At 35.9% G+C, this 16,127-nt stretch overlaps 1 protein-coding gene across 2 annotated transcripts in view; it reads left to right on the top strand.

Moving 5' to 3' along the window:
* Positions 1–16,127, top strand: part of PRKN (parkin RBR E3 ubiquitin protein ligase) — a 697,917-nt gene that overhangs the window by 214,352 nt on the left and 467,438 nt on the right. For both annotated transcript variants that reach the window (XM_039569208.1, XM_039569206.1), the window contains exon 3: positions 8,962–9,202. In XM_039569208.1, coding sequence (XP_039425142.1) covers positions 8,962–9,202 — 241 coding nt within the window. The remainder of the gene's footprint in view (positions 1–8,961; positions 9,203–16,127) is intronic.

Here is a 16,127-nt window from a genome sequence, read left to right as displayed (position 1 = left end):
TCCCCCACCCCATTGAGGGGTAGGGTGGGTGCAAGAGAATTGAGGGAGTGGCTGTGGGTGTTTAGCTGGGTCAAACCACAACATGAGTGTTCTCCCTTTTAAAATAAGACATGATTTCATATGGGGTGGGAATAAATGAGGTGACAAACTATGCCCACATGTACTGGGCATAGGGATTAATTGTAAGAGTGTTTTCTGATATGGCATGGATCTCCCATTAGGGATTGGAAGAATCTATAAACTGTCTCTTTTGTAACGTACCTGGCTATACCTCTGGCAAAGCAGCTTCTTCTACCTTAAAGTCCAATTGGATATGTAGGTGTGCTGCATAATATTGCACTGCATAGATTTTCCAGCATTATCCTGCTGGGATATTTTGGTAGGCATAGCCCAAACATCAAATCTAAGACCGTCACGGAAACTGCTAGTTTAAGAGCAAGTCTTCAGCTAAAATCCGGGAAAGCTCTGGAAAAGATTTGATCTCTTGTCCATATTGATACTAGGGAGTTAAGTTCCCAGGTAGGGCCACATAGGGTGCTCACTAGGTTTTATTTACAGCTGTTCTCATAGCAGCTGCTCAAACTGATATATAGATGCATGAACTGGGACAAGTAGAAGACCAAAGTGCTTTTTGGTGGGGATGTATACCAGGTGCTGGCCATAAAGCATGAAAAAGGCATCTGTGAATGACTAGTTGAAGTAATTGGAATAAATATTTATAGCTATTAAACTTTTGATGCAGTAGACAATAAATTCACAGGAAAAATTTGCTTTCTACAGTGGAGTATTTACTATACATAGGAATTCTTTCAGAGATCTTTGGAGAAAGGAATTTTCCAAATTCCTTTCTGCAGCTCTGTAGCTGCCACCATAGTGCCCCATCAGCATGAGAGACTACTGAAGTCTTTAAAATATTTTCAGAGTTCTGCCTAGTAAGTGACTCTCCAGTTTTTCAAATAGAATTTATGTCTCAGTAATGTTCTGACACTTATTAGGTGTCAGTGTGAGGCCACTTTTATGCCTGTTCCTCACATACTCACTAATGCTTAATGTATACCTTAAGTGAAGACAGAGAAGTGTGAGCAGATTGGCAGTGTCTGCCGTGCTGAGATAAATCTTCCCAAAGAAGAATTTAAGGGAAGAGGAAATAAAAATTAGATCTTACATTAGTCAAATAACATACAGTCCACAGTCCTGAGGGCATGCTGCACTCTGCAGACTGTGAGCAGTGCTCGCTTATTAGACCTTTTCTGAGCACAGTACCTTTTATTACCATTTAACCCAGACCAAAATGTGCCCAAATGTAATTCATTCAAGCATTTTACAGAATACACTTGTTACTTGTTCTGTTTCATTGTGGCTTGAGAAGAAATTAGAGCAATGGAAAATACAATCCATACCTGGTAAATAATAAGCTTTCTTTTTTATGTTTACTGCTGGAGATAACATGTTTAGAGAGTATAAATTCTATCAGGTAGTTCAGTGTGGAAGATGGAATAACAATGAGGTGCACTCAACTGTGTTTAGGAGGCAAGCAAATGGTCATGAGAACTTAAATTCTTTTTTAATGTAGCATTATAAGCTTTTCATTGTCCTGTTGCTTTCTATACAGGCATTATAATAAATGGCAGGTTTATAGGTTGTTTTTTTGTGCAAAATATATGAAATTACAAGAAGGAAAAGGTTGTTCATTTACTGAGAAAAGTTTTCTATGAATTTAGTGTTCATTTGACTATTTCTCTTCCGTTTTATATCTGTACGATATGTTCTTAATGTCACTGTGGAGATACAAATAGCTTTGTAAACATAATATTAAAAAGTTCTGCTGCCTTCTGTGTCTTTTGCAGATTGTTATGCAGAGTTTTGAAGGGAATAACAATAATCTAAGCAGGTATTTTTATGTCGCAAACTGTCTCGTGCTGCCAATAAAACATTTTTATTTGTTATAAGGGTTAATATATCTTTCAGGAATTTGTGCTAAAAGATCTACATTCAAGAAAAGTTATCATATTAATGGTGTCATTTTACTAGTAATGCCATTTAGAAATATGTATATAGCATTGCTAAGATCTTAGATTGTGTACAAAAAGTAATAATCCTGCAAAATTCCTAACTGAGCATTAACTCTGCATTCCCTCCACTGAGCTAGAAATTAACATTAAATTTTTGTGTTGTAATGTGAAAAAGATGGAAATGAAGCGTGAAGTGATTTTTAAGTGCAGGAAGAGGGGGAATTCTGACTTAGTTGGAATACATTTCCATTTCCAGCAAATTATTAACTCATTAAGGGACTAGTCAGTATAAAATCCTAAGTCTTTTACTTCTCTTTAAAGAGTATCATTCAGAGCAGAACCTTTGTAATACATGAACTATTGTGTTTGGCTGTAAATCAGGGGATTTTATTTTTGTAAATGCTAGTCTGGGCTTCTTGCTACACAGAGGGACCATTGGCTGAAGGAACTGTAGTAAATCATACAGTATGTACTTATTTCCTCTTGTTCAACGTCCACTGTTCTCTTTGCTAAAAAATAATAGAATCTAAATTTGAATGTGTCTGAGTTAACTCTTTTTGTGTAGCATTACATAAAAAGTACTTGTTAGAAGCTAAGTAGCAAGCATGTTCCACATGGAAATTCAAAGCAACAGTAAGATTTATGGTTTTAGGCAAATACCTCAGGAATTTTAGGGTTATCCTTCCTTACAAATTGTAGATGGAGTTTATTCCTCTCACCTGGCACTTACCTATGGGACAGAGTCTTTATAGGCGTCTTCAGAAAGTTCAGTGTTACAGGAAGAGAAAATATATAGCAATATATATCAGTATGACTGCTATGCTTACTGGTTGCTGTAATCCTGAATTCCCAATTGGCAAACATAATCAGGATTGTGACAACTTGGTAGAACATGAATGTTTATCAAAGGGAGGTTATATAGAGTGGCCCTGACTTGTTACTCAGGAGCCTTTCCTGGCTCCCACTAAACTTCATTTGTCTGCTATCAGTTTGGAAGGGACCTCAAGGATCATCTGGTCCAATCGTTCTCGGCAAAAACATGGTCTAGACAAGATGGCCCAGCAGGATGTTCTTAAAAGTGTCCAATGTTGTGAAATTCTCCAATACACTGGGGAGATTATTCCAATGACTGTTCTCATTGTGAAAAATTTTCTTCCTGTGTTCCAACTGGAGTCTCCCCAGGATTTACTTGTACTCATTACCTCTTGTGTTTTCCAGGTGACTCCGTGTGAAAAAGGACTTGACTCTAATAGTAGTCCTTAAAATGATACTAGGTTTTGGACATAGAAGGCAATGAATCCTTTTTCATATCACATTTTTTATATTGTTCCTTTTTCTATTTCTTCGGCAGTGCCAGTAGTTAAACTACTATAAGAACTGAATAGGAAAAGTTTATAAAAATTAGGGTACAAATATTCTGCTAAGTGAAGGGTTTTCTGCCTTTTCATCACATTTCTTTGAATGTGTGGTGCTTTCAATAACACATCTACTTTTCCTTCTATTTCTAGGTGTTGCTTAGCACCTACAATATTCTGAATTCTAAATGAGAACAGTAATGTATAACTCTGAAAATGTTGAAAAGGTGAACTGAAATCAAATATAGATGTATTCCATAGCATCATAAAATAGCAAGTAGTTTCTGGTTGCTGGAATTTAACTGCTAAGTGGTCCATGTAATTTAGGCCTGATGGTGCACTGGCTTTTTTCCCTTGCCCCATGTGGTGCAATATTTAGTTCACTGCCACTGAGCAGACAGTATTCAGAAAAATGGATGGTGATATCAGATCAGAGTGCTGATTTGCTTCATTATTTTAACAGTGCTTAATTTTCCCTTCAGGTTTCTCCTTGCTATGACCTGCATAAGATTCTCTGAGCCCAGAAGCTGATTTTTCTTTCTATATTAGCTGCTCAAATAAAAGAGGTTAAGTCTTCTGGCAAATCTTGCTTCTGATTTCTTAAACCAACATGGTTCAACAGAATATTACTATCTCTGTATTTTTTTATTTTAGGTAGTCTCTACTTTCATTAATAAACCAGCTTTAGCTTCCTATGTAATAAAGCGTACTATCAGGCTGTTGCTTTCTTCTTCTTGCTTTTTTGCATTCACTGTGATCAGGGGATGAAACACCGTTGCACTTCCCCTTGATTTCCTTTCTGTTTCTGCTGCTTTTGAGACCTGGACTCTGATCTTGTGAAAGGGTTATAGCAACAGTAGAGTAAGACTTGGTGAGCTTTTTTTTCCTCTCTCTTCTGGGAACTTAATATGTTTATTTGCCTGTTTAGAAGGTCATCTCTAATGTCTCTACATTATCCATGAAAAAATATTTCCCCCATAAAATTGGTGTGTCATCTGCACTTTTACATGGGTCCTATTGGTTCGAAGAGATATGCTGTGCTATGCACTTTCTGGAAAACAGTTTTATTTAATTCACTCTTCAAATTAATGAAACAAAAGTGTCCCCTTTATTTTTCCATCTGATGCTGAAATGCAGCACAGTTAAGGAAAAAGAAAACAAATTGGAAAGCCAACTTTTTGGTTTCTGTTGATCATTCATAGAAAATACCTTTTATTGAGAATTGGGCTTGTGTGAATCTCTTAGGGAATGGCATCAGGTGGTCTATTATCTGCTTGATCTAAATACACAGCAGTTAGACAATTCCGCTGTTATTGTATCCACAAGAGGCCCCAGCGGAGTAAAGGTGTGAGTCTCCAGCTAACATAAAAGTTGGAAGTCCAAACTGAATCATATGTAGGGGAGTGTGAAGAATTGCTCTTTGTGATTGATATGCAATAAGAAAATACCTCAACACATCAAAACTCCCAACTCATGGTTAGCAGGAAATGGAAATTTATAAATGTGTTGTCAAGAAAATCTCAAACAGAACCCTGTCAGAACCACTGAATGGTTTGGGTTGGAAGAGACAATAAAGATTATCTAGTTCCCACCCCCTCACTATGGACAGGGATGCCACCCACTAGATGAGGTGGCCCCATCCAGCCTGGCCTTGAACACTTCCAGGGATGGGGCATCCACAGCTTCTCTGGGCAACCTGTGCCAGTGCCTCACCACCCTTTCAGTAATGAATTTTTTCCTGACATCTAATCTTTTTGTTTAAAAGTGTTCCCGTTGGCCTGTCACTAGCTGCCCATGTAAAAAGTTCCTTCAGGTACTGAAAGGCTGCAATGAGGTCTCCCCAGAGCCTAACAAGAGGATTTCAGAGTAACTTAAACACAATCATCTTTTCCTTCTTCATAATTTATTTTAGTCTTCCCAGCTGACCTTCTAGTTAGCCCACAGCTCTCAGCACCAAAGGATATTTTGTTGTTCATTCAGGATGTGCTGATTCAACCTTGTGAAATTCAACTTGAGAAATCAGGAAAAAAAGAAAAAAGGCTTGAATGAAAAAAATTTTTATTTTCATTTCCTCTGCTATGAATTCATTTTCCCAAGTTGGCCAAAACCCATTTTCTCTAAAGAACTAGTCCTTATTACTGGGTTTTATAATTTTTGGATCTTCTCAGTTCCCTTTGCTCTAGTGAAGGAAGATACTTCATAATCTACTTTACATACACTTGCAGTATTTCCCATTGGAATATGGAACACAGGCATTAATTTGGATCAACACATAAGACAGACAATATCTCTAGAATCATTAATAATAGATATTCTCAAAAGAATGTTTCTTGAGGCGTAAAACAAATACATGAAGAAAATAAAAGTGACATTGACATAAACAGTTGTATCTTACAATAGTAACCTAAGGCAAAACCCAAGAACTCAAAGAAATAGTTAGAATTCTACCTCTTTTCTCAAAGAAAAAGCTGCAGACCTAGCCCATCTATTGTCCATGAAATGTAATTTGCTATAAAGCATTAATCACCCAAGTTCTGGGAAATGCTTGGTGATATTCCCATCCAGATCTCTCCACAATTAAGATATGATCACAACTCTTTTTTATTTTCTTCTTGTACTGTTTTATCACTTTTCTTACAAAGGTTGAGGATTAGTTTCCTCCTTTAAACACAAGCCAAATTCAATTCAAATGTGGTCAGAAAAATGTTACAAAGCTGGTGCTTTGGGATTCCATGTTTGTTATTGCTCAGTGACTTCCATATGAAATCTATACAGGGTACAAATCAAAGGATGTTGTTTCTTTCTCCTACCTGCTCTCTTTGAAAAGTTATCCTGAGATCTGCTAATTAAGCTTTCCTGAGACTGTTATCTATACTGTTATCGTCAGTAGTGATGTTCAATCTTTCAAAGTTTGTTTTTGTTTTAGATAAAGAGATGGAAGAAAGCTAAGATACATGTCCATCTGTCCTTTTAAATTTTTATTAAGTGAAATACCAAAATAAACTATTGCTATGGTCATATACAGAATCACAGAATATTCTGAGTTGGAGGAGACCCACAAAGATCAGAGTCCAACTCTGCAGAGAATGGCCCATGCAGGGATCAAACCCACAACCTTGGCATTATTAGCACCATGCTCTAACCAGCTGAGGCAATCTATGGAATTGCCCAAAGTGCACATTTCACAACTTTTTCTGAAGTATGTAATTGCTGATATTGCTGAAGAGAGAATAGTAGGTAAGATGGAGTTCTTTTTTGTCAGCCCTCCCTTTGTTTCTAAGCTAACCCCATAGCTTCCAGCTTGCAAAAAGAACTGGAAAAGGACCTGTACTTTTAAAAGATCAATTGGTATAACTAGGCATATAAACGTGCACAGCAGCCAAGATCAAGCAAGAGTGGTTGAAAAGGTTTGTGGGGGAATTTTGTTTTGTTTAAGCAGCTCTTTCCGTCCTTATTCCCTCATATGCGCTATGTCCTCAATGTGATTGTAGCACAGCATCAGGCAGTGAACTGAATCAGGAGCTGATCCAAGCTTTAAAAAAAAACAAATAGAGAAGGACAGTAGATGGTGAGAAAAAAATGAAAGGCAGAACAGGGTCTGGTTAAGCAAGCAAAACTGCCAGAAGAGATGATCATTAAAAAAGGATATGATTGATTGGCAGTTTATTAGGGGTTTCCAAGGTTGTGAGTTTTTACATATATACCTATTTCTCTTTTTAAACTCTCACTCTAACTGAGCAAATCACTTTTGAGCTCTTCATTTGCCTAGTTATTAATTTCATTATTAATTTCTTTTAGATTATTAAATTCTTTAATGTTATGCAGTATTCTTAGTTGGAGAAGTTTTAGAGTGACAGACATGTTTTGGATATTGTGTTAATGAATGGAATTTTTGAGCTATTTAAATGGATTTTGTTAAAATGCTGGGGCAACAAGTTGTATAAAAAAAAAAAAGAAGACCTTTAATGTCAACATAATATTTTAAGGTTGAAATAACTGCTTTGATTGACTATTACGACTGCAGTGTCCTTGCTCTGACAAATCTCTGCTGGCTGATTACTGCTTCACTAAGGAGACAGTGTGTTATTAAAAATTCAATTAAAAAAAAATGAATGCCAGATTCTTGTCCTTTAAATTGCATTGCATAAGAAAGAAAGTGTGGAGGGAGAAGTACTGAGAAATAATGTAAGAGAATGAAGAAAAACCACTCAACAGAAAAAAGACCATAATAGAAAAAGTGGTAGAAGAGAGAGTGGGAGAATGAGGGTATAAAGAGCACTAAAATATCTGTGGAGGAATCTTTTGCAATTAAAAGTGCATGTAAAAATTGCATATACAAAATACAAATTTTAAATATTGTTTAGATACAGAGACAAATGCTTCAGAACTCTTTCTGTTTCTCCCAAATGGATTCAACAGTCTGTCTTGACATTTCACAGCAGAGATGGCCAACCTAATGATGTTGCAGTTAGAAAAATAATTTCTTGACAGACTAACTACTTTCTATGTAGGCTGATGTTTGTGTGTGGTTCATTCATGATACTGGAGAATTAGGTGTGGGTTTCCAGAAGGTATCACCTAATAAAGAACAATTTTTCTTGCAAGGTGTGTTGTGGAAAGATCCATGCAAATCTTTCTTGAAACCCCTATAATAATGATATGTCTTCTAAAATCTCTGTAATTTCTAGTTATGAGGTAATATTTTGATTTTCTGTTCTGTATTGTGAAAATGATGAACAAGTTGTGAAAGACATCCTGATTTATCATTGTTAAACCTCTCATAAGATCCTTATTTACCCTGCCATTTTCTAAGACACAAGATCCGGAAAGACTGTCTAAGAATCGCCTCTGATGAGGACTGAAAAGGAGGAGGAGCTTCTGTATATGTGAGACCATCAAATGGTCTAATTTTGGGCTAAAATGGCTAACAGTTCTTTCGTTTTATCATGAAAGACCACAACAGTCATGAGGTCTTCCACAGGCTTTCTCTAAATCTAAAGTCAACAGTTAAATGTCATTTTTAGAAAGAATGGGAAACTCATACTGAGTCTACATCTCAAAGCAGATTTAGACTGAAAATTGCATTACAGAGAAGAAATAAGTATCAGTCTTCATCAGTAGCATCATCTTTCCTGTTTCTGATTATAAAAATATTTTGGAGTACCTTGTTCATGAACTCTCTGTGATCATCAAGTTTGACCCTGAATTGCTACATGAAGAGTGTGTTTTAGCATTATCTGTGCAAGTGCCTCTTGAGTGTTGAATAGTCTTAGTGCTTGATTTAGTAGTGCTCCCTCTGGAGATTTTTTACTTTGTGCCAATAAACCTGACTTACTTAGAGCTTTTGGCTCTGGTCCACTATTTCTTTGTCAAGTGTTTAGAACTTGTAAGTGTTGTGACCCGATTGGCAATGCAAGTAATCCTAATTCCAGCAATTTACACTTGTCACTTTGCTTTACACTCCATTACTGCACACTGAAATTCTCCACAAAATGGTTTGGAGACCGTTTAACAAATAACAAATTGGAGATAGAAGGATTTTGTCCATTATGTCACAATTAATTACTTATTGGGATTTTGGTTTTGTGTTGCAGAACTGTGACCTGGCCCAGCAGAGCATTGTTCATATTGTTCAGAATCCACAGAAAAACAGTCAGAACAAGGAGGAGACAGAAGATAACTGTGTTGGAGGTGTTCTGAAAGCCTTGAAAAGAGAACCTGAGAGTCTAACTCGCATAGATCTCAGTAGCAGCATCCTCCCATCAGTCTCTGCAGGGCTGGCAGTTATTCTGGATCCTGGAAAAAACATAGTTTCACTTTCCTCTGAAAAATCAGGTAATTCAGTGACTTAGTACCTTTCAATATACATTTCTAAACGTGTATTTTTCTTTCTTAGGGCAAACAGTTCTAATTCCACACCGCAGGGAAAAAGCCCTTAAAATATATGGTTTATTTTACTTATTAAACAAAAAATACAGCAATGTTAAGAGGTGGTAAGCATCTGATGTGTCTTCTAACAAAATTATTTTGCTTTGTGGATAAAATGAGTGATTTCTTGTGTAGTTCCTGTCTCTAACTTGTATTATGCTACTATTTTTACAAATTATTATAAGATGGCAAAACCCCCAGAGGTCTATGAGAAGGCAAAAAATAGTGTCTGTAAAATTTCCATTATAGAAGTTTCCTTAACTAGAATTTTTGGCAGCTTATGCCTTGCAAATATGTTTAATTCCCAATCTGTTGTGATGTTTTCATACCCCTACGTTTTATAAAAAAATATTTACAATAGATTTAAGATTTATTAAATCTTTGCTGGCACAACACATGATGGTGATGATTCATACTATGGACATTAGTAGTTCTTCATCCACCAAATGATTACTAAGAATATCTTCTTTGTGAAAAATAATCTGAGGCATAAGTTACTGCAAAATGGGTTCTGCTATAATATTTAAAATAGTTCATGACAGAGAAGCTCAAGTCAGGAGCAAATATAAGAATCTCTTAGCAATTACATGAATCTTCTCGGAGAAGCCTTCTCTTTACAGACTTTACAGACTTGTGTTGCCCCAGGGAAGATACATCATTCTGTGCAATACCAGATTCTGTTGTGATTTATCATAATAGTCCATCAGAGATGTCTTTTTAGAAAGAACAGTACACAAATACCCTTTTTGCACAATACAGAAGGTAATACTAAACGTGTCTATCCAGAGTACAGAAGATAAATTGTGAATGTGACAGAGATACCTCTATGACTAACCTGACCACAGAAATCATCATGCTTAACAAAATGGCTACTAAAACTATTAAAATAACTTCTAGAGAATTTATTAAGTAGCTCATGCAGAAAATATACAATCCTTGGGAGGGTCACAGAAGTATTCCACAACTGACTTGGTCAACCTCTCACTGCCAACTAATGATGAATGAGTGCAGTTTAGGAGCAAATTAGTACCCAGCTTAATGATCCACATCTCCCAATCTGAATGAGTAATGAGATAAGAGGGGCATGCTGATTTAAATCTGGTAAACTAGGGACAGGGTGTCAGCCTGGACTTGCTCTGAGAAGCAAGGCAGAAGTGTGAGCTTTTAAACATTGCCACATATTTATTTTTTCACTGCTGTACATGATACATACAGGGATTTAATATCTGTGCTTGACTTTACAGAATAGTTTATACATGTGTAAGGGCTTTTAAAATGTGTTGTGTGACGTGGTTGTCCACAGACTATGAACTCTGTGAAGCCAAGTACAAACTGATAGGTGTCTTCTATTGCAGCAAGTATTTTCATGGCAGAATGAAAACTGAGGAAAAAAATGTACTGATAAAATATGTGGATTAGTTTTATCTGTGATTAAGTTATAAAGGCTTTTTATCATAAGAAGACAAAAAAAAGAAGAACCACTCTAATGACTGATAGTTCTTTGTGGAAGGATGTTAATATTAAGTACTTTTTAAAGGCCTTTTAACTTCTTTCCTTGTTTTGATTCTCAGTATGAAAACTTGTCCTTTTGGCTGTTCAGCTCCACCCCTTTGTTCAATAGGGGGAACTATATTTTTCCTAGGCAGGAAGTCAGACTGCAGAATCCCATTCCCTCCCTTTTTTAAATGTATGACTAATGTCAAGCAAATCTGTAATATGAAATAAAAAAGTTAGTTCAACAGAATCTCTTTTGTGTAAGATGACGTGAATGTTGTTACTTACATAATTCCCAGTTTAATTCATTATCAGCTGATTTATTTTCTCTGAATCAACTAGATGTGGTCATCATTACTTAGGTTTTCTATTTTCAACTTTTAAATCAATGTTCATCTGGTCAGTTACAAAAAAAAGTTCTGATGTTCTTTACGTAGTCTTTTACAAATGCTTGCATGCAAGGCACCTCTGTTTCCTTATCTTTCTATGTTCTTTTCACAGAAGAGTAAATAAAGTACTGGTATATACTGACTTAGGTGTGCCAAGCTGTAAATTCTAGCAAAAAGAGGGATTGATTGTTTTCCATCTAGTTAGGAAATGCTTAACGAAAAGTTAATATATGTTAAAACTTCTTGTCTTTCCAAATAATACAAGTATCAGTTGAGGCAGATGAAACTGGGTGTAGATTGACCCTCAAATTAGTATTTATACACAATACTAATATATTTATGCATAATACTAATTTTATATACATATATAAAACCTCGGTATTGTTAGTGGTGCATAAAGAGATGAACTGGTTCCCATTCCATGTAAGAGTCTGATACATGAAAGAGACAGTGAAAAACACTTAGAAGGAAAAGCCACAATTTAAGGTGTGGATAGTCAGAACTGTGCATACTTCTGAGACAAGCCCTGATGAATAAAAAAAACCCCCATATCAATTTAACCAGGGAAATTGCTGACGTTGTACAAATAGTTTTTGGATCGTATTCTGATGATTGTGTGTTAAAAATTCCTGTGCCCTGTAATTGATATTACACTTTATTATAATTCTTTTACTCAAAAAGCCTAAAAGCATAAGAATTTTTATGTCAGATCTGTTTGACGTAAAATGAGTAGTCTAAAGTCCTGAAGTATTATACAATTATTTCATAGTTTCATAGCATTTATAATCTCAAATTAGATCCAGGTTGGTCAGTGTTATGGTGTACATCTGCCACCCCATTTGTACGTGGTGTTCGGCTGAGTACTACTACCCAGTACCGAGTTGAGAACAACTGTAGCTATTTCTTACCCATTTTTGAGAATTCCATCAAAACATGAGCACTCATCCATTCAAAATGGCTTCCAGTGTAGAAAGAATATTTTTATTGTCACTCAGAAACATGAAGCTCTGTAAGCTTTCAGCAACTGCACCAGACAAAGTGAGACAAAAATGAACTTATTTTCCCATGACCTATTATTGCTTTTCTGTGTTACAAATCCAAATATATAAGAATTTACTATTACCTTAAAAGAGAATAAAGGATTTCTAAATTTTTCTTGTGTCGTTTAACTGCATTTTTTTTTCCAAAGAAACTAATAAGTATAAAGTTTTTTTCCTTTGGCATCTGTACAAATCATTTGTCGATTAATTATAAAAAATATACCTTAGATCCATGGTATTGTAAATGAGTAGTTTGGGGATGGGAAATCAGTGTTCTGTGAAATTTACATTTAATAATTAGGTCCTTTTTCCTGGAATTATCAAAAATTTGTTCTAAAAGCAATTTTTCAGAGTGCTTATGCTGACCTTTCTTGAATTTCTTGAAATACTAGTCAGCATTTCCTGGTGGTTACGTGATTCTTATGATGGTCCTCTTTCACAGATATCTATTTGAATAAGATTCATATTGCTCTACAAGAAAAAGTAGTAATTTACTTAATATGCAACCAACGTATTCTCTCAGTAGACATATCAAGTAACTAGTAAGGTTACTATTTATTTTTGGATTTGGTGCCATGACAGTTTACTTTTGTATTAGGATTAAATGACTTTTAATTTAAATGAAAATTCATCATGCAGCACATTGTGATCTAGCCTGTATTTGATTCAGATTTTTGATAATACATTATTTTACAAACTTTTAAATATTAAATGCAAAACTAATTTGAGGATCAATCTACACTCAGAAAAGGGAAAGTATTAACTTACCTTTTTTAGAAATGCAGAATAAAGTACCAACCCAGAAATAATATACTAGTCTTGATTCTGGCAAATAATTTCTGGAAAGCAAGGCTGCATTTGTCTTCATTACACACTGTGTAAATTTACTGTATGTACAATTCTGTTTTAAAGTTCAAACAAATCTTTACAAAATTTCTGCATGGACAGCTGTCTCTGTGCTAGTGGTTAGGTCCTGCACATTTTTAATCGTTATCACTGTGCATTCATGACATACATTAAACTGTTAGACTTTCACTGTTAGACCTTTTATCTTAAATTTGTTGTCAATGTACAGTACCATAACCTGATGCCATTTTCATTGCACTGATGTATTGTAGTCACAAAAGTTGAATTCATCAGGCCTGAGAGCTCTTTTAGAAGAGAAACTGGAACTGAAGTACTTGTCTTCCTTCCTCTACATTTTTCCCTTTCTTATTTGATTTTTTTTTTTAACTTGTCCCTGTCCTGAATCTCCTTTGTGCTCTTCACTGCTTCCATTGTTTTTTGTTTTGCCAGCTACCTTTCATGGCTGTTCCATACTTGGAAGATATTCTGCCTGTTTGCAGTCCCTCATGCATTTTGTTTTGTTTTGTTTTGTTTTACAACTTTTTGTCACATGGATGCCTCCTGAGAAAAAGATGTGTGCAACTACACACTTCTTTGTTCGTTTGGTAGTCACGCTGCTCACATACTTAATGCAAAATACTTACACATCATGCCTATTTCACAATGTTAGAACATGTTTTACAGAAGTAACCATCTTTTAAGTATGTTCATCTCAGGTCTAAAAATCTGTGTGTATTAATAGACGAGTATGACAACAACATTTTCATAGTGTAAAGAGACATTGGATTTAATTTTACCTCAATTGCACTAAATATTTCCTAGGTACTGAATGAGAATTTTTCAAAAATTTTAAGTTCCCAAGCTGTTTGGTAAATGTTGCATGACAGAAGTTTTTGAGCTGTAATACATGTTTGAACCTGTGAGATCCAGAAGGGTGTTTATTGATGATCCAATGAGAGAGTGGTTAGAGTGCTCTAGCTCCACTTGTTTTCGACTGCTAAAATATATTGCAATCACAGAATCATGGAATTGTTTAGGTTGGAAGAGACCTAAAGGTCATTGAGTCCAAAGGTTAACACATCACTACCAAGTCCACCTCTAAACTATGTCCTTAAGTGCCAGATCTGAACTTCAAATACCTCCAGGAGTGGTGATTCAACTCCTTCCCTGGGCAGCTTGTTAATGTCAGTATATATTAAATTATCCTTCTTGATGTTGTACTTTCATGGATTATGCTCTATGACTATGTTCAGAGGTAGGGAAGGCATGCCCCTAGGAAAATGCTTCCTGTTAAAAATAGGATAATGTTTCTGAAACTATTCTATTTTTTTTTTTGATGCACAGCAAAAAAGAGGGGTTTTGGATACAAATCACAAAACCACAGAACTGCTATTATGCGAGATCAAACATATTGTCTATCTAAAACTATTTCTCTTCTTCTAGTACTTTCCTGTTGTGTATACAATAGTTCAAAAGAAGAAAAATGTTATTATAGAAAGTTTCATTTAGAGAAGGAGTATTCCCCTTTTCAAATAATCACCCATGTACCCCTGTCCGATTATTCTTCATGTCTGTTATTTGGGCAAGTTGACAAGAATGGTAATGGCATTTTCTAATCTGGTCTTCATTGGAAAAAACAGTCTCCAGTGTCAATTCAAGGGTTAACTGGAGAACAGAGGGAGAGTTTTAGCCCAGCAATTAACTGTTGCTAATTCTGTCAACATTTCTTTTAAGAGAGTTAAGCTTAAGAAAACTATTTTGCTTCCAGTAGGGTTATGAAAATGTCATTACTAAGTCCTTGGAAGTTTTCTCTTATGTATATTTTACCACCTGTTAGGGTTGTTAACCCTTGACAATTCACTGCTGCAATACTTCCAAGTTCTATATATAAAAATTGATATCCCTTCTTCACCTTCTAGCAACAGCACAAAGTGATTTTATAAGACATTAGCATAATGGAACCTTTTCAATAAAATGATAAATTGAGCCCATTTCAGAAAACAGAACGCACACTTGATAATTTATTGCAGCCAGTGCCATGCTGGAGACCTCATTCATATCATATGCTTTTAACACTGATGAGAATGGTGCCATTTTCCCACATTTTACCATCACACCTTGCATGTCTGTGAAATTAATTTGAGAGGAAAAATGTAAAAAATATTCTTTTCTGATAGAGGCTAAAGTTCTTCCGGGAATGCTTATCTTTGCATGACATAATTACCTCTCATGAACGTGTCTAATTGCCTTATTGTTTTTAAAGGCCTTCCATGTTAATTGAACAGTAGCATTTGCTGAATCCCCTGTGTCAAGGGGTGGAGTGGAGCATTGTTCTTGCAATGAATTTTGATTGTTTATGGGGGACAACACAGATGGACTTTATTCTGCAAGTGCATCACTTGCCTCTCTGTACCACCAGTTGGAGGTGGTATATGTAGGTGGAAATATTCTGTACTGATTAAACAAAACTATGCATTTTATGTTTTCTAGAATAACTGCTGACATGAATTTATTACTGATGCTACTAGGAAAAATAGGAAAGTAACACTAAGGAAACATCTCTTACGTGTAAAAACATGATAATAGAGTTTTAGGGTGATGTCTTTTTGACAGGAAGAGACAATTATGAAGCACAAGTAAGAATCATAAAAGCATAGAATGGTTTGAGTTGGGAGGGACCTTAAAGCTCATCTAGTTTCAACCCCTCTGCCATGGGCAAGGGCACCTTTCACTAGAGCAAGTTGCTGAAAGCCCAATCCAACCTGCCAGGGTTGGGGCATCCACAGCTTCTCTGGGCAACCTGTTCCAGTGCCTCACCACCCTTATAGTAAAGATTTTCTGTCTTATATCCTATCTAAATCTACCCTCTGTTATTTTAAAGCCATTCTCCTTTGTTCTATCACTGCGTGCCCTTGTAAAAACTCGCTCCCCAGCTTTCTTGCCGTCCTCTTTAGGTATGGGAGTGCTTCTATAAGGGCTCCCAGAGCCTTCCTGTCTCTGGGCAGAGCAACCTAAACTCTCTCAGCTTGTCTTTATAGGAGAGGTGCTCCAGACCTCTGGATG

The sequence above is a fragment of the Corvus cornix genome, chromosome 3, assembly GCF_000738735.6.
Source record: "Corvus cornix cornix isolate S_Up_H32 chromosome 3, ASM73873v5, whole genome shotgun sequence".
Lineage (NCBI taxonomy): Eukaryota > Metazoa > Chordata > Aves > Passeriformes > Corvidae > Corvus > Corvus cornix.
Note: the sequence above shows the minus strand (reverse complement) of the source record. Positions and strands in the feature narration are given on the sequence as shown.